Genomic DNA, 20,288 nt, shown 5'->3' on the forward strand with positions numbered 1-20,288 from the left:
CCGGAGACAACAGCATGACACACTTGCATGACAACAGCCCCCACTGTGGATTTTCCAACTCCAAAATGATTTCCCATTGACCAATAGCAATTTGACATTTCAAGTTTCCACAGTGTGATCGCCACTCGCTTCTCCACTGTCAGTGCAACTCTCATTTTGGTCCCAGGGCTGGGTTGAGATTCACACACAGATCCAGGAATGTGGTCTTTCACATCCAAATGTCCTTCAGCCACTGTTCATCGTCCCAAACCTGCATTATGATGTGATTCCACCAGTCAATGTACATTTCTCAGACCCAGAAGTGGTGCTCCCCTATCTGCACTGCTCCATAAATACCAACAACAACCTTGAACTGGTTTTCACTATGTCCCACAGCAATATGTCCTCCACAAAATCATCATGTTGCATGGGTTTGTGGGATTTAAAAAAAAGACATGAAGATTATGGGATTGAGAAAGTTGCAGATGGAAACTTGAGCCCTTGCTCCCAGTTACCGCTGCGTGACTCATTTCTGCCCCCTCATGCATGGCCACTGTTTCCCAGAAAACAGTGCGCTGGACTATTGTGAGTTGCATACTGTGATACCTACTCATAACACAGACGCTCCAGGTGAATACGGCAGTGCCAACGCGAGGAACCATGTGTGCACGCACATAAGTGATATACTAACAGTGGCAGCTTCATACCAACGCAACTAGTGTTGAGCAAAGTTTGTTGTGTAGACATGGCCCTTGTTGCACCACTGACCAACATAGTTATGCTGGCAAAAGTTTGTAGTGTGGGCCTGGCCCATATATTTCAGAAAAGTAACTAAAGAAACAAAACAAAAATCTGCCTTCTTCATTTAGTAAAGAATGCATTTATTTTCTAGGAATGATTGCATTCAATTTAATGTTGGCATCTAGCACATGGCAACAGTTATATGACAATGTGAATTGAATTCCTTTGTGCTAAGACAGGAGCATACTATTAATGAAATCTAAAGGCTCCGTGACTAACATTAAATTATTTTTTTTCAGGTTTATTGCCCAAATTCATGATGAATTGTTGTTTGAAGTGGAAGATTCTCAAATTGAGGAATTTTCAGGTTAGTACAGTCTAAAACTTTTTTCATTTCTTTTCTTATCAGAATACTTTCAATTTGTGAGTATAAAAAGTTGGCACAAGAGCAGGAACCATATTTCTCTTCATGATTTACAAAACATGTACAGTGCAGACTTTTTTGAGGTTTTTCCAACACCGTCTATGTGATATACAAAATCTTATATACTGCAGCTTATCTGGAATTAATCAAAACACCACTGATTTGAATGAATGAACCCCGAGAAGAAAAATAAAAACAGCGTGGAGCCTAAAAACAGTAAAATAGTAACCGTTTCTATAATGGTTCAGAAGACCTGAAAAGAAAAGGGAAAAAATAAGTCTGAAAGCAGTTATTTAAATAGAAGAATGAACAAAAATGGTTGAAATTTTCAAGAAATATAAGGTTAAATAGTAAGATTGACCCAATGCAAAAGAAATACTGAAATCCTTAATGTAGTTAGTGCCTATTCGTTTCCTGCTTTTTTTCTGCTTTTTTTTACACTGAGAACTTTATGATGGATCTTCCAGGCTAAGGATCAGTTGAGTTCCTGCCTAAATTTGTATCCTGTAACCTGGCATACTTCCAAGCATTGCTTCTGCATCTGGTTCAGATTTAGCTAGCCAAGAAGGGCACTCATGAGGCTGCAGGCTCCAATGAGAAGTGGTGAAATTATTTCTGTGAGGCACTAAATGTTTGTTCACAATCTTCAATCTAGTTTGAAGCTGAACAATACCCTTGGCTAAGATAATCAGTATAAGGTTATGAATCGTTTCTATTAATTGGCACAAGAAATATTTTCCACTGTAACCTAAGCATCCCAAATAAAAATGAAGTTAACCTTTCTCTGTTGTGTTAATTTAACCAATGTAATTTGCTTTATGAGTCTCACTTCATCATGATTCCCCTTATGAGTATTAGTTCATAAGGAGAACAGAGACTGTCCACCTAATCAAAACAAAGAACATAAGAAATATTTAAGCTCACTTTATGGGGGCAATGTAATGAATTAGGTTAATGTACTAGTGTTTGACCTCTGAATACAGGAGTTCAAATCTGGTTTGAATGATAAAACCACTATATCATTCAGCACAGATTACAGAAGAGGACAATGGCTGAGATATGAGAGTTTCAGAGTTACACATTGTAGTGCAGTCATTGGCCCAGATCTGTGGGGAAACGTACAGACCTTTCCTACTCTATTTTAGGCCTGTTTTCATTAGCAGTAAAATTATTCCAATAAGATAAACAGTAGATAAATCACCCAGACCTACCACCATTCTATTTTTATTGGGTCAAATTCTGATCTTTGTTACACTAGTGTGACTCTGTAATAACTCCAGTAAGATCAACGGAGTTATATCAAGGATGACTGAGAGAAGAATTTGGCCTATAGTGTGCAGAATAGTCTTAAATTATCTCAGTATAACTAATAAGAATATAATTTTTTCACTAAAAATGGGAAGAAAACTATTAAACTGTTAAATATTTTCTAAAATGTAAAATGATCTCAATGATCAAAAAAGTGAAGGACTTATGGCACTAAATCTAGGCAGTTACAATGTATAATACTTTTAAGATTGTGCAAGCTTCTTCCACTGTGTACCTCTCTGTTGACTAGCAACACTCATGTCGTCCCAGTCCTGAATCTCTATTGTTCAAAGGTTGATGATTGTGTGAAATTGTACAGTGTTTTTAATATCATGATGTTGACAGACATATATTGAGGATTTAGATAAGGCCACCAGACTCATTTTCAGATGTAACCTCATTCATGTTTCCACATGAGAGAGACTAAAGTATAATATTCTTTGTCACTGAAGCCAGAGGTGGTTTTCTAAGCCTAGATTGTGCTGGAGTCTCAAACAGTTCCTGGTTCATAGCATGGCTGGACCCTGCCTCGCCCACAATATCTCCCCCCTCCTCCTTCTCACTGTTCATGGCAGGGGTGTCTGTCAGGGTTTCTCCAAGGTATCCAGGATGGTCTGCAGGGTGCTGGTGGTGTCTCCACCAAGTGTGTCATGCAACTCTTTGTAAAAATGGCAGGTCTGCGGCTCAGCACCAGTTCAGGGCTTTTGCTTGATCTAAGGGAAAGTAAAAGAAGCAGCTTCACATGCAACAATTGTGGAATAAGATTCAATAATAATTTCCTCCTCATTTCCACTGGCCTCTGTATTTCCTCCAAGACCAAATGAAGAGCGAGCAGATAGTTATAATTCCTCAGACCTCACTAGGGAAGAAAGGGCCATGTCAGATTCAACAGATATCTCTCAACTTCTCAGAAGCCAAAGCTTTTGATACAGTGACATCAAAACATTCAGCTAACTCTCTGAACTTGTCTAACTATAAAGGATGGTTGGGAAAGAAAGCAATGTTTTAAAACAGGAAATAATGAAAAGCACTTCTTATCAGTGAGAATATACCAAGGTAATGAAATTGGATGCTAACCATGTTATGTCTGGTAGACTTTCTAAATCAGAATTCATATCTTGGAGATTGGTGCCTAAAATTGATCCTCCATCAGCTTTCTGTAAAAAAAAACCAAAACAAAAAACCTCCCCCGCCCCTCATTTCTCATAAAGGATTCACTGATCTTGCAGGAACTACTGTCCACACCTCTGACATGAAGTGTGGCACCTCTTCTAAACTCCTAACTGCTGCCATATATTCCTTCTGTGCTTCCAGAGAGATTATGATTAGGCTTATTGATTTTTAAAAAGTCTCCAGGCACAAGAATTTAAGGAGGATTTAAAAAGTACAAGATTTAATTTCTTTTGAAACAGAGTTGGGATTTTTTGTTTGTTTTTAAGATGCATCAGTTGATATATTGTCTTTTCTATCTCAGAATCTGGATTTCAGGGTACTAGTATGAAGAATCCTTTATATTTAGTGGTGCCACTTCAAATTCATACCTTTCTTCTTTTCCCTCTAATTTCAAAAATTACTTGGCATTCTAACATAATTATGAGGTATAATCTTTATCGGATAGCAATAAAATACATAGAGCCTTGCAAATCTGCAGATATCCACTTTATATTTGCAGATATCTGTACCCGCGGATGCAGATGCAGTTGTATTGTTTGCCATCTTTGCAGATTGCAGATCGGATGTGGATATAATTATTCAGATTCAGCTAATACCAGTGAAAGTTTACTTTGCTTTTATATCACGTTGTCAGTTCATCAGCGAAAATTGAAATCATCACTGTGTCACCTCTCTGCACTTCCTTGCCAGTTGCCTCCAGAAAAGATTCCAAACTCTGTATTTGAAAAGCCAATGAAGAAAGAAATTCAAAAGAAATTAAGTGCTGGTGCATACAGTTTGAAGGGAAATAGAAAGGCAAATCACCAATTTGGAATACATTCAGATTACTTATTCATGAAAATGGAGATACTGTGGCTGGATGTGTCACATGTGTCGCATGCAAAAAAGTCTGTGCTTTTACTAGCCATAAAACCGGTACTTCAAACTTAATTAAACATAAATATAGTCTGGAATTGGGATCCAGTTTACTGAAGATATTCACCAAGAAATGTGTCATTATCAGACAAACATGAAGAGAACCGTGACTCAGGAATTGTTGAAGTTTGTAGCAACAAACATAAGACCTTTCAAGGTAGTCAGCGGTGAGGGATTCTTTGCATATTCTCAATCTTTGATTAACATGGGTGCCAAATGGATGCACATGAGCTAATACCACATACCACAACATTAACCTCGATCTGTGGACGGATGATTACAGAGAAGTTGCCTATTTGGGAGTAACTGTTCATTTCACAGACCCGCAACAGTTGGGAATGGTGGAGCAGGTGCTTTGTGTGACTCAGTTTGACAGCGGGAAACCAAACACTGCAGAGAACCTTTTATTCTGTTATGCTGTTATTCAAGCACTCAGAAGATTTGATATACACAGCATTACCAACCAGATGGTTTTCGTTATGGACCAGGGAGCAAATGTGGTGGCAGTCCTGAAGTCCTATGTGTGAATAAGCTACTCGACGCACATTATAAATACTGGACTTGAGCACACTACCAAACCGGGAAACCAGAAAGAGGAAGCAGTAACCGAACTGGTCCATGCAAGCCAAAATCTCATTAATTACTTCAGGAGAGCTGGACTTCAAAGCAGACTGCAGAAGTCTCTGAAAGGAGATGTTGAAACACGATGGAACAGCAAACTACTCATGTTTAAGATAATCGAGGAGCAGTAGGACAGAATATATGAAATTTTGACAGAAGAGGGGTATACTCAGCTCATTGATAGCATTGACCACAACATGTCGAGCATCCTAATAGAATTCCTGCAGCCCTTCAAGGAAGCAGCATATACACAAGAGCAACCATCACAGCCCAGTCTCCAGTTGGTGCCAATTTGGTACAAAAGGCTGAAAAAGCATCCCCATTCTTCTGTCACTGATGAAGATAGTCTAAGTCAACTTAAATCCAAAGCATTGCATAATCTCATTGAAAAGTTTGAAATCAAGTCTATGCACAGAGTAGCGCTTTTCCTGCACCCACGAATGAAGAGGATGAAAGCTTTCACTGAAGAGGAGAGAGAGAAAATTTATCACAAGAAGGTTGTCTCATTGCAGGAGAAAAATATTCCTGCAATGAAACTTATCCTTCTTTCGTCAGCTACACAGACACCATCACCAAGAGAGACAAAATGGTCACATACCGAGTGTGAGGAATTGGATAGCGAGTGTGGAAATGACGATGATGAAGTGTCAAAGTATATCACCCTGAAACTGACAAAGAATGAAGATGAGCAACTGCTGGAGTGGTGGAGACAACACAAGCACAATTTTCCCCTTCTCAGTTGAGTTGCATGGTTTGTGCACTCCATTCCTGTATCCAGTGCACCTCCGAGAATCTCTGCTCAGGCTCTGCTTACACAATTAACGAGAATCATACTTTACGTAAGCCAGAAACTGTGGCTGATTTAATATTTTTACACAGTAGATTTTCAAAGAAAATCAATTGTCCCAAGGAAGACATTTAAGACTAAGTCCCTCAATTCAGGGCTGTTATAAGTCACAAGCTAAATAGGCATCCAACTTTTTTATTTTATAGTTCAGTTTGTAATTTTGAGTATTATTGACTTGAGATGTTTATTTTATTATTTTTTATGTAAAAGGCTATTTGTTCTGATGCATGTTCTATAATAAGATTGATGTTTAAAATAGTAGTAATAACAATAATAGTGTGCCCATTTATTAAGCCTTTTAGCTTTCTTATATAGTACACATTCATGCACACAAATGCTCCTCCTAAGAGATAGGGTGCTACGAGATAGGGTACTGATGCGGGTACAGGTGCAGATACGGATACGGATACATATAAAGGTGGAGCGCAGATCGTGGGTCGGATACAAGTCAATTATTGAGGATGCAGATCCAAATTTTTGTATCTATGCAGGGCTCTAAAAATATTACCCAAGTTCTTAAATGGTTTTGGAACTGATTGTTCTTCAGGAAATCCCCAGATATCAGTAGATTTAGATTCATATCAACTCCTTCAATTTTTCATACTAATACTCAGGCAACCGTGTCTTCTACAAGCACAGAAATCATTAAATGACAGATTCATTATTTTCAAGATCTGGGATACATAGTAAATATGGAGAAATGTCTGTGATACCAGCTCCAAATCTATCTCATTTAGGGGTTGATTTTGATACCTGTAAAGTAGTTACTGGCTCTGTCTCAGAGAGTAAAAGCAAATAACATCAATGCACAAAATGTTATATTTGCATCACAGCAAGAGATGTAGTAATGGTGTTAGGTCTGATAATCTCTTGTATAAACTTAGGCTGAAATCCTGGCCCCATTGTAATATTCAGTGATTTCAATGGGGTAGGATTTTACTGATAGTTCCTTAGTGCCATCTCCACTCAAATTCCTTAAAGTCATATTGAACCTCTCCATGGTAACAGAATAGGAATAGCTGGTCCTTAAGTGTCACTGTTTCAAAAGCAATCAAAGCATCCTTGGTAAAATGAGCAGTCCCAGAAAATCTGGGGAAAGGACTCTCTCTAGGCAAAGCAAACTGGTTTATTATAACAGGTACTTCTAGAAAAGTCTGGAAGCCATTAGTATTCAGCCTATGGTTTAGATAGAAAAACAGGAGTAATATAAATTTTCTCAAATTTACAGCAGTCAGTGTCATTGCACTTGTAGCCATGAAACATTGTCCTCGTCACATACTAATTCTGATAATGTCACAGTACATTAACAGTAGCTTGTTTGAACAACAATAATAAAGTTCACCTTCACCTTGTAGCTGATCATGAAAGCAGAATAGGCATGGTCAAGATTTCGTTATCCCAGAGAATGAGAGCTGAATTCCTAAGTGTTTATCTTCTGTGTTAAATACTAAGGAAACCACCACTGATTTGTTTGCATCATTGAGAATCCATCTCCTTCTCATGTTTTCCAGTCATTTTAAGGCAGTGGTTCCCTGCAGCGGCACACCTTGATACCGTTAATTATTTTGAGGCCCACTACTGTATTGTCTCCAAATGGACTCACCCTCTTATCGCCGGGATTTAAGCTGTTTACCACCCTTGCCATTCACAGTCTGTACGATACAGTTACTGAGCAGGGTGGGCAAACTTCTTGGCCTGAGATCCACATTTGGGTGAGGAAATTGCATGCAGGGCCATGAATGTAGGGCTGGGGCAGGGGGTTGGGGTGCAGGAGGGAGCACGGTGTGCAGGAAGGGGCTCAGGGGGCAGGGGGTGGGGTGCAGGAGGTGGTACGGATTGCGGGAGGGGGTGCAGGGCAGGGGGTTGGGGTACAGGAGGGGGTGCGGAGTGCGGGGGGGGGCTCAGGGCAGGGGGAGGGGTGCAGCAGGGGGCTCAAGGCAGGAGGTTAGGGGGCTCAAGGCAGGGGATTGGGGTGCAGGGTGCAGGAAGGGTTCAGGGTGCAGACTCCTGCCCGGCACCGCTTACCGGGGTGGCAGCAGGGCTAAGACAGGCTCCCTGCCTGCCCTGGCCCCATGCTGCTCCCAGAAGCAGCTGGCACCACGTCCCTGTGGCCCCTGGGGAGCGGGGGGGAGAGTCACAGAGGGCTCCATGTGCTGCCCTCGCCTGCGGGTACCTCCCCCGAAGTTCCCATTTGCCGCAGTTCCCCGTTCCTGGCCAATGGGAACTGCAGGGGAGCAGTGTCTGCAAGTGATGGCAGCGCACGGAGCCCTCTGCCCCTCCCCAACCCCCAGGCTCTGCAGGGACGTGGTGCTGGTCACTTCCAGCAGCAACACAGGGCCGGCAGCGCCACAGGGTTGACAATCCCGCGGGCCGGATCCAAAGCCCTGAGGGGCAGGATCTGGCCCATGGCCGTTAGTTGGCCCGCCCACGTGTTAGTCGAATGTCATTAACTTTATTGTGTGGACTGTGACAAGTATTTTCAGTCAATTCACTCATTCACACCAAGTCCCCAGTTCTGCCTCCCAGCTTCCCCACCAGTTCTGCCTCACAGCTCCTCCACCTCACACCCAGACCTCACCCCTGAGGTCAGCCCCTCCTGGGGTTCTTCCCCACTCCCAACCCTTGGGGGCTGCAGCAAGAACCCTGCCTCCTTCCAAGCTTAGGGTGGGGGCTCCAGGAGCTCTTCCCTACAACCCCCAGCCAGCAGCTGCTGAAGGGAAGGGGACGAGTAGAGGAGCTAACCGGTTGTTCACAGGAGTGGAGGGAGAGGAGAGGAGAGGAGAGGTAGATTAAGCTCTGATTGGTTGCTCTGCGCCTGGAGGAAGTGGGGTAGATGACCAATCGGAAGGCAGCTTTTCCCCCTTCCTTCTCTCTCCCCAGCCCCCACTCTGCAGGACTCAAATTTGCTATCTTAATCTCTTTTAGGGAATGGAATGTGATGCATGCATAATACTTGAAAGGGGCATTGTCCCAGAGAGCAAAAGTACAGAATGTGATATAGATCTGACACTGATTAAAATACAAGGGAAGGTTTTTTGTTCTCACATGTTGTTTTAAAGAAAATTCTGCAACACATCTGTTCAGGCCTGATGGCACACCAGTTGGGAAACACAGTTTTAAGGGCCTGCTAACCAAAGTAGCAGATGAAAGGTGGGAGTTTCTGAAAATCAGTGAAAGTCAACACATGTGTGCTCCTAACTCATTCAAGTGCTTCTGAAAATCCCTCCACTGGTCTTCATCCCAGATGAGTGCATGATATATAGGATTATGAATATTTGTCAAAATAACTACAAGACTTGCTATTTAAAAATAATACTGTAGTGCAAAGAGCAGTGAGTTCTTGCATCCCTGACATTTGTGTTCAGAGGACATATGGCTGCTGTTTTTCAGTACGTGTAGGTCTTGTTTGTCGTACTGTCCACATAAATTACATTTCAAGATATGGAAAAATGCAGCAGAACATGTAGCACTATTGATATGCCAACATAAAAGGGGAATTGTAACTGCTCGCAATAAATGGGTCAGATGGGTCCCCAAAGTTAAAAAGAATTGTTGTTGGTCTAGATAGTAACGGAGTTAAATGACAGTTTATAACAGGATCAAAGATGAATGTCACTGGATGATGTCTCTTTACTCACTGATGGTCAGTGCTTTGAGAAGCATCAGGGATTGCTAGATGTTCATTACACCCTGTGGAGGGATGGTCCAGTAGATAGGACATTAGCCTAGCATTTGGGAGATGGCTTCAATTCCCTGCTCATCTACAGACGACCTTGGGAAGTCACTTAGCCTCTATGGCACAGATTTCTAAAGGTATTTAGGTGTTGTTGTGCTATGCCTGACTGTTTTAGGTGCCTAAATCTCATTTCCAAAGGGGATTTAGGCACTTAGGAACCAAAGTCTCATTGACAATTGATGGGATTTAGACTCCTAAAAGCCTAAATCCCTTTTGGAAATGAAATTTAGGCTCCTAAATCTGTTAGATGCTGATACTGAATGCAGCAATGCCTAAATACTTCTAAAAATCTGGGCCTCTGGGTCTAATGTAAAATGGATCTAACAGCATTTCCTTCTCTCTCAGGGGTTTTGGGAGGATAAATACATTAAAGATTGTGATTCCCTTTGGGGTCTACTGATGAAATAGGTATATAAAAACTTGGTATTATTACTATGATTATTATTGTCTTCACTCACCATATGAATACGTTCCCAACATAATGTCATCAGCAGTGCAAGGAATTTTATTGGGGATTTATGGGCTGTAGGAGGTGAGGACTGGATTTGATTGTCTAATGTGGTAATACACCGCATAAGTTTTGGCCAGCAGATGATTTTGAATCTTTTGAACCTTGTGTACTGCTATAAAGGGTATATAGTAAGTTGATTTTCCTATAGTTTGGACAGAGACATATGGTGTGTGATGTCATATACTGGACAATTGCTGTATTTGGGTGTGGCGGGCACATATTCTCCAGACAGGGCCTAACATTCACAGATCCTTGTGTGTGTATATGTGCAGTATATTTCTCCATTCAGGGGCCTCGCCAAGCCTTAATTTCAGGAGCCAAACAAGAGGTTGTTTTGCCATTCATTAAAATATCCAAATTTGGCTAGGTCATGCTCCTCCTAATTCATTTAATCAATAAGGATGTGGTGTATCCTTGGTGCTAATTCTTATTTGCCCAAGTAGAGGAAATAGCAGTAGAGTTGTTTGGAAACTCTCAGACAGAGATTTTCCCATTAGAGAATGCCAATTCGTCAAAATCAAAATGTTCTACTAACCTATTTTCCTGCCACCTTGCCCCCGGCTCCTCAGCAGTCTGCCTGGCAGCGGGGGGCCGGGGGGGATGCTACCAGATTTCTATCTCTTCGACAGCCCACCTGGCTGCCTGATGGGGAGCCCTGCGAGTGCTGCTGTCTCCCAAGCTGCCAGACTCGCAGCTCAGCCCCGATTCCAAGGCTTTCTGGGGCCGTAGCTCTGGGGCTTGGGACTCCAGAGCTTTCCCTTTCCTAGAGAATTTTGAAATTTTGGGACTTTGTTTCAAACTGGGACTAAACCACATTTCAAAATATCAAAAACGTCTGTGAAACGGAATTATTTTTCTCCACACAGCTGTCAGTGGCAACATACTTACACATTTCAGCAATAAGTGCTCACCTTGAATGTGTTATAGTGGGACTGTGCCTGTTTTGGAAGAACACAAAATAATCTCCTTACAGTATAGGGATAGTCAGGTGGCTATGACTGTAAGGTCTGGTTTTCTGCTGCATATTCCATATCTGCCCAGCAGATCTGAGAGGTGAGCTTTATCTTTAATAATTACTAAGGAGTGTTCCCTCTTGGAATATATAGAATCATAGAGTTTAAGGCCAGAAGGGACCACCAGATCATCTAGTCTGACCTCCTGTATATCATGGGCCACCAACACTCTCCAGCACCTGCACACTAAACCCAACAACTGAAATTAGACCAAAATATTATAGCCCATGGGACACTAGACAATTGTGTGCCACAGCCAAAGAATAAGAATGACTGAGGTGCACCGGTGCATAAGGCCCCTGCAATAGCAGGGAATTCATTAAGTGATATATGTATACAAATAATCCTGGCAAGTGACCTGCACCCGCGTTCTGTAGAGGAAGGTGAACCCCTCCCCCCAAGTCACTGCCAATCTGACCTAGGGGAGAATTCCTTCCCAACCAGCCAGCTACGTACCTGAGAGAGAGAGAGAGAGAGAGGATGCTTGGTGCCACCTCAAAGCCCTGGCCCACCAGGCCCAATGTCCCATCTCCAGCTATGGCCATCTCATATGCTTCAGAGGAAGGAGATTGAAAAAAAACAACCCAGAATACAATGGGGTAGGGGAAATCCCTTCCTGACTCCTGGCAGTGGATGGCTGAAACCCTGAAGCATGAGCTTATACGAACCCCATAAGATATAAATGGGAAGTGAGTCCCAGGACTGCTGAGGTCTGCTTCCTACCATCGCAAACAACCCTGTCACATACAATTGCACTTATACATTTGTTCAGCTCTCTTAAAATTAATTAAGTTGCTTGCCCCCACAACTCCTATTCATACCTCATTACACCCATTACTGAGCAGTGCAATTAAGCTGAAGGGCATTTACCACCAAAAATACCTTCTGTGCATTTTTATATAAACTTCTTTTTTTTACTACCTTATCTGTGGTGTGCAATAGCACAAGTTAAGATAATTGTATGGCCATTTTTAGAATTACGTTCTGTCTGTGCATTTTTGGTAGAAGGACTGAATCAAGAAATTTCTTGTCCTTGCATTTATTTTTATATTATATTTGGCAAGTACAATACATGTAGATTTGGGTAATATTTCATACATTTCAAAAGGTAAAACATTTTCAACAGAAATAATTGTTTTAAATGTAAAACAAACAAACAAACCAACACATACCAGAAAAATCAGACTGAACATAGCCATCTCCTTTTAAAGCACAGTTGGTGTGATGACTCAAGACTTTGTCTTTAGTTATCACAGTTCTCAATTACAGTGTTTTAGGATTTATTTAATGTGAATAAAAATAGTAGGCTTATGGCCAAATTCTGTGAAATCATTATTTACTTAGCTATAATTTGATGCACATCTTGGGAAACTTGCCAACTGTATGAGAAAGGGTACATGTTCAAAAGAGGGCTACAATAATTGGAAGGCAAAAAGGAGGAACTGGCCTTCACAAGAAAGTTACAGTTTCCCTTCTCTAAGAATTTTATTTTTCATACTCTGTCATGGATTAAAGCTTTTTGAACAAATTCTTCAATGTAATGGGTACAAGCAAGCTTTTGTTCCACATCAGACATTCAGTCCTTCTCTTTGCACCTATTTATAACTTCTTCAGTAAGTATATTTATTCTGAATTTTAACCAACAGACAGTGTAAGTAACGCAACATCTACACAGATACCGCATCGCCCTAACTACATCAACTTTAGCCCTATGCCTCTCGTGGAGGTGGAGTTATTATGTTGGTGTAGTAGGGCACTTACATCGGCAGGAGCAAGATTGTAGTGTAGACACTGACATAGTTAGGTCGACATAAACTGCCTTATGTTGACCTAACTCTGTAGTGTACACCAAGCTTTTGAGGCTGGGTCTACACTGAATCGGCGGGTAGAAATCGACCTCTCGGGGATCGATTTATCGCATCCCGTTGGGACGCGACAATCGATCCCTGAATCGACGCTCTTACTCCACCAGCGGAGGTGGGAGTAAGCGCCGTCGACGGGGAGCCGCAGAGGTCGATTTTGCCGCCGTCCTCACAGCGGGGTAAGTCGGCTGCGATACGTCGAATTCAGCTACGCTATTCGCGTAGCTGAATTTGCGTATCTTAAATCGACCCCCCCCTGTAGTGTAGATGTAGCCTGAGAGAGAGAAGATTAAGCATGGATTAGGATTTCACAAAACATAGACTAAAGCCAGTGTTGCGCACAGACAATGTTGTGGTGGTGGTAACAGCAACAGCCCAGGTATTTCACATGGAGGATTGTTTAGCTGGCATTGGTCTCTTTGGTTCACAGAATAAGAGAGCTCCAATCTTTAGTGACACAGCCTGTCTAAAATTTATTATTGTTTTTGTTAGTTTTGTTTTAGACCCAGTTTCACAGATTTAAAATTTAACCATACTTTATTAGGAAAGAAATGGCAACCCATACAACTTTGAACTACAACAATCCGACATTCTCTACATACTTATGTCTCTTAGAAGTGCTGTGCTTTGATATTTCTTGAGTTTCAAACTTCAAAGAATTATTTTTAATTAAGAATATTATAGATATGAGAAGATATTTTAAAAATTGTCTCTAAAATTGCTAATTTCATGGAAATTGAATACGAGTTTTATTTAAAAGTAACTGGACTCTTCCACAACAGAAAAGGATTTCCATTTTATTTCTATGTTTGATATACAAGAGTAATTTTTGAATAGTCAAATGTGTATTCAGTCTAGGAGTAAAGATTTTATTCAGCATGACACAAATAAAGTATTACACAGCATGGTATTTTCTTTCTATATAATAGTTCTAAATTAGAAATTAAAGATGAATATATTCAAACTTTTATGTCTTTATTATAGCACTTGTAAAAAGAACAATGGAATCCCTGCAGCAAATCAAAGCCTTAGACATGCCCCTAAAGGTATGGACAATTCTGGATTGAATTACATTTACCCTGAAGACTCTATCCTGTTGGCTTTTACAGGTTGCTGTTAATTATTTCAAGAACCTGTAGATAGTTACTTTGGAATTCACCTCACTAGTTTCTTTTTCATATCTGCAAGTGATATAGACTTAAAATCACAGTAGAAGCTCTAAACACAACTGACTGAAAGAAACCATCCTCTACATTTCCAAGGCCATGTCCAGATTCTGACATTTATGTCAACATTGTACTGTGATCGCTCTAACATCTGTTTCATTCATTGCTGTGGAATTCCTGTTTAGAGTGGAAGAATGAAAAATATGAGAAAAATCATTTATATCCTGCAGAGGCTTTCTAAAATGTGTCTCAGACATCCTCTATTGAAAATCTATTCCAAAAGACCTCTCCTCAGTCAGTTTCAGTTAGATCCAAACCACAAAAATTACTCAGTTATTCAGTGCTGCTTGGTACATTTAACAGTTTCTTCACAGCAAAAGCCCAGGTTTTATTTTATGAGTTAAGATACAGAGTCAATTACTGGACATCTGACTGCTTCAGAAGGCATGCTTTCCAATCCATGATTCATATAAAAGACAAATACAGTGTACAGAAAGTTAAAATGACTGCTTACATTGTATCTGGTTTTCATATAGACTGAGAACTGTGGCTGGTGCCAGATGTCTCAGTGGAAAATGAACAGGGCAATTACTGAGTGATCCATCCCCTGACATTCAGTGCCAGTTTCCAGCAGTCATAGGTTTAGGAAAACTCAGATCATGGGGTTGCATCCCTGACTAACTTGGCTAATACTCATTGATGGACCTATCCTCCATTAACTTATCTAATTCTTTTGTGAACTCAGTTATACTTTTGGCCTTTTCATCATCCCCTGGCAACAAGTTCCATAGGTTGACTGTGTGTTGTGTGAAGACATACTTCCTTATGTTAGTTTTAAATCTGCTACCTTTTAATGTCATTTCCTATTCACTTTCTCCGCACCATTCGTGATTTTATAGACCTCCATCATATCTTCACTAAGCCAAAAACTCATTCAATGAAGTTATCCTCCGTGTTGAACAATGTAAAAAGATATGGATTTCAGTCAGTTACAGCCCAAAAAATTGAATCTGTTCCCCTCACAGATTATACTGAAATCTCAGTGTGGGTTGGCCACGATTTTTTAAAGTGAATAGTGATTTTGGGTGCCTTAGTTTTTGTTTGTTCAACTTGAGACACTTTAAAGGTACTTGATTTTCAGGAAGTGCTGAGCACTCTCAAATATCAGCCTTGCTAAAATGTTTGAAATAAAGTACCACAAAATGGAGGCACCCCAAGACACTAGTCACTTTTTAAAATCTTGGCCATATCCCCTGTTTGCAAAAATTGAGTATATAACTGAACAATTATTCACTGTTTGAACATTCCTCTGGGCAAGTATTCACAAGCCACAACCTCAATATATAGAAATGACACTAAGCTGGGAGGAGAGGTAGAATGTTGGAGTGTAGGGGTCCAGAGTAACCTAGACAAATTGAGGATTGGGCTAAAAGAAATCTGATGAGGTTCAACAAGGACAAGTGCAAAGTCCAGCACTTAGGACGGAAGAATCTCATGCACTGCTACAGACTGGGGACTGACTGACTAAATGCCAGTTCTGCAGAAAAGGACCTGGGGATAACAGTGGTCGAGAAGCTGGATATGAGTCAACAGTGTGCCCTTCTTGCCAAGAAGGCTAACGGCATATTGGGCTGCATTAGTAGGAGCATTGCCAGCAGATTGAGGGAAGTGACTATTCCCCTCTATTTGTCACTGGTGAGGCCATATGGAGTACTGCATCCAGTTTTGGGTCCCCCACTACAGAAAGGATGTGGACAAATTGCAGCAAGTCCAGTGGAGGGCAATGAAAATAATTAGAGGGTTGGGGAACATGGTTTATGACGAGAGGCTGATGGAACTGGTATTATTTATTCTGCAGAAGAGAAGAGTAAGGGGGGATTTGATAGCAACCTTCAACTACCTGAAGGGGGGTTCCAAAGAGGATGGAGCTAGGCTGTTCTCAGTGGTGGCAGATGACAGAACAAGGACAATGGTCTCAAGTTGCAGTGGGGGAGGTCTAGGTTGGATATTAGAAAAAACTATTTCATTAGGAGGGTGGTGAAGCACTGGAATGGGTTACCTAGGGAGGTGGTGGAATCTCTTTCCTTAGAGGTTTTTAAGGCCCGGTTAGACAAAGACCTGGCTGGGATGATTTAGTGGGCTTGGTCCTGCTTTGCGCAGGGGGTTGTACTAGATGACCTCTTGAGGTCTTCCAACCCTAATCTTCTATGATTAAATTACATACAAAAATGTGTTAAAAATATTAAGGTTGCAAAGTCAATCACTGAAACGTTAGGAAATGCCAAGATTAAAAGAACAGGAGTACTTGTGGCACCTTAGAGACTAACAAATTTAGCATAAGCTTTCGTGGGCTACAGCCCACTTCTTCGGATGCATATATATATATATATGCTGTTATATTTAGTACTCCTGTTCTTTTTGCGGATACAGACTAACACGGCTGCTACTCTGAAACCTGCCAAGATTAAAATTGCCCATGCACTCTTATTTACCCCTCCTTCAAATACAAAGATGAGGGGGTAGGAGGTGGAACATTCAATGACACTGAAAGGGAACGAGTTTGTAATTGGTGACATGGAAATACTTGGTTTACACAACACAATTAATCCTTGGAACTCATTTCCATGAGGTATCATTGATGTAGGAATTTAGGAGTGTTCTAAAAAGGATCATGGATAAAGCAAACATCCCAGTTACATAAGAGGGGATATAAATCTTCATGTTTCAGGGCATAAACAACCACTAACAGGCAGAGGTTGGTAAGAAAAAGTTACTGTGGGCAAAATGTTACACATCCACCTACAGGCACTGACTCCGGGGGTGCTCTGGGGCTCAAGCACCCATATAAAAAAAATAGGGGTGCTCAGCATGCACCAGTCGCAGTTGCTGGGCAGGGCTGCCTGCTGATCAGCTGTATGGTGGGTTCTGGGGTGGAGAGCGAGCAGCTGGTAGGAGGCGCTCTGGGGAGGCAGAGATGAGTGAGCAGCAGGCATGCGGGGAGGGCTTTGGGGGAGGGGGCAGAGCGGGTGCGGAAAAAGGCGGAGAGAGGAGGGGTCCTTGGGGGAGGGGGCAGAGCAGGGGCGGGGCCTTGTGGTTGGGCACCCAATGGGGGAGGGGGAAGGGGGGGGAAACGTCAGCACCTCTGCCTACTGAAGGATTTCTCCCTCTAAAGTATCTAGTACCAGACACTGTAAGATATCGGACTAACTGGACTACTGCTCTGATCAAACATGGCCATTCCCACAGTAGCTTGGCAGTTCCCAAGTTAATGACAAGTACATCTAGAACAGGTGAAAGGAAATGCTCAGACAATTTGTAATCAGGGGTTGGGTTTCACTGAAATTGCTGAGCGGAGTTTATTAAAAAGTTAGGAGTATTGTTATGAGCGATAATATATGTAAATATATCTGGTTAAAATAAGAATAATCAATATCTCCTGCTTCAGGGATCCCCTGTGGGACTCAGGAAGACATTCTCCCTTTAATGCACAATAGGCTAGGTGCATTATACAGGTGTTTCACCATCCTCTGAAGTATCAGGTTTGGATCAGTGCCAGATATCAGATTTAATGGACTAATAGTTTGATCTGGTTGGGTAGATCCTGTGCTCACTAAAGCAAAAATCTGTGTTTTTGTTATTGTCATATTTTATCTTGTATAATGAGAATAATGCTTCTGAGATGTGAATGATGAAGACGATAAGCTTTTATAAAATGCCTCGGCATATACCTAGCTTCTATTTCATATATATTTGTATGCTCTATTACTCTGAATATTACCCCTTTAATATGGAGAAGGAAGTGTCACAAAGTAGAGCACACAGAATTTTAGTGGGGAGAGGTTTTTTTGTTTGTATTGGACAAAAGGACAAGGTACTTTTATTTTTTAAGTGGCTTCTTTTCCAAAATATACAGTTCCTGTTAATGAAGTGATCACAAATTAATTGAAATAAACAAAACTGAAAGCCAGAAAAGTAAATGGTAAAGAACGGTATCTTTATAATATTCATGACAATGATGTAGCTCCTAAAAAAACCCCAGTTTGGGGTATTACCTTTTGGTTTTGAATGCACATTCACAGGGGTTTCCTTTTGAATGTAGTGAGATGTGTGGGCACATTCAAAGACAAACTGTGGTCCTAAATGTTACAGCTTTTTAATTAGGAATTGTATTTAATGATAACTAAATAACGATAAACGTTAATTAAAGATATTTCAAATTAGTGACGCTCGCATTCTAGATCAACAACTCCAAAAGGAGAAGCAAAAATAATATTCTCACTATACGCTTTTTATTTATTTGTTTAAATCTTATTGACAGGTCCCCTTGAAAGTGATTCTTACCACTGGAAAGTCATGGGGTTGCATGACAGAATTACAGGAGATGTAAAACAACAGTCATCAGGGATGTTGTTCAATATCAGTACACATCATTGGCCTACACTGATTCTTTACTGAATCGCTAGACAACAGCTCTGCTGGATCTTTCATAAGCACCTAATACTCTGCATGTGAATTTTTTTACTTCATTTTGTCTGTAGCCCTAGGCAACAGCAGTAAGATAAAACTGGTTTTTACCAGTTCATTGTGTTTCCTTTCGCCAAGGTAACCAGCAGGGAGCTGCTTTTGTTCCCAGCTAAATTACCACATGTAAGAAATGAAGCAAGACAACATTAACCCTTCGGGGACATAATATCTATCTAATTCACACACACATGATATGTTAACATTAAACATTTTGTCAGATGCCTGTATGAATGCGGGATATTTGAAATAATGCAACTATACAATTTTAAATGTATCAACAGTTTTATTCAACGTGTTATTGCAGAATTTGTGAGCGATGTGTCTGGCTTTTATGGGGCACTGTATTAGCTTTCTTCAGACAAAAATGATTATTCAACCTTAAATCATTGTAAGGTTTTTTAAGCAAAACAGGTAGACAGATACTGGATGACTAAATGCTATTCAAAGAGCCAGGCCAACAGCGCAGATAATTGCTGCTTGAGTTAGTTTTTTTCAAACTCAGGGTATATGAATTTACCCAGTACAGAATATGTGCTATAGTGAATGAGGAATGTTGTATGAAAATTCACCTACTTTATTTAAAATACTACTAGATAATTGTTTATGATAAATGTTTAGGTTTAAAATTGGGCTCACTTTTCTGCTTTAATGCTTAGATTTATGATTGATATCTTAGTCTTGTTTTAGTATTGCTTGTTCTGTAAATCCGTTGTTTTAAGCAGCATTACTAAAGGCCCAGTCCCGTCTGGTCCTCCTGGGAAATGCAGGCACCCTCAAGTCCCACTGACCTAATTAGAAGTTAAGGACACACACAGAGCCTTCCGAGAGATGCTCAATACCTCACAGGATTGAGCCCCAAATGCTTAATGCTTCACTAGTGTCATTTCAGCTTTAGATTCCATGCAGTGAAACAGTTTATTGTAATTTTAATTTATATAATTAAAATTGAACAATTTTTATTGTGTTGAAAGGCATTAAACTGTGAAAACAAACAGCTTCATATCCATCACTTTATTTCTCATGTTACTTATTAATCATGCTCAACCTGTCAGCCAAAGTGAGTCAGCAAGTTGTTTCTAAAAACTGATTCTAATAGTTTTAAAATTAGAAGCTGGCTTCTAAACGAGTTAGAACCTTCTACCTTTGAATTATAAGCCGTATCTGTGGCTGGGGTAAATCAGCAGAGCTCCACTGACTTTGATGGAGCCATGCCAGTTTACATGAACTGAGGATCTGGCCCTATATTTTCAAGAACAGCAAAAAAAAGTTGGGACAATTTTATTCTCCTTTATGCTGCTTTACATATTGGTGTGAGTATATTTGATATACAGCACAAATTCTACATTACACATTATGAAATCATTTAATATAACAGCAAGGTAAATTTCAATTAAAGAAGAGAAAGGCACTTTCATGCCTGCTTCTCGGCTGCTTCTATATCTGGAATGCCCTCCGAGTCAGTGTGTCG

General features: G+C 40.7%; 1 protein-coding gene across 1 annotated transcript in view; it reads left to right on the forward strand.

Annotated features, from left to right (window-relative positions):
• POLN (DNA polymerase nu) overlaps positions 1–19,722 on the forward strand; it is a 201,008-nt gene extending 181,286 nt beyond the window's left edge. Inside the window, exons 20-22 of the mRNA XM_034772539.1 lie at positions 1,020–1,087; positions 14,115–14,176; positions 18,615–19,722. Of these exons, the coding sequence (XP_034628430.1) occupies positions 1,020–1,087; positions 14,115–14,176; positions 18,615–18,683 (199 nt within the window). The 3' untranslated portion in view covers positions 18,684–19,722. The remainder of the gene's footprint in view (positions 1–1,019; positions 1,088–14,114; positions 14,177–18,614) is intronic.
• The last annotated feature ends 566 nt before the right edge of the window (positions 19,723–20,288 follow it).

Source organism: Trachemys scripta, chromosome 5, assembly GCF_013100865.1.
Source record: "Trachemys scripta elegans isolate TJP31775 chromosome 5, CAS_Tse_1.0, whole genome shotgun sequence".
In the NCBI taxonomy this organism is placed as follows: Eukaryota; Metazoa; Chordata; order Testudines; family Emydidae; genus Trachemys; species Trachemys scripta.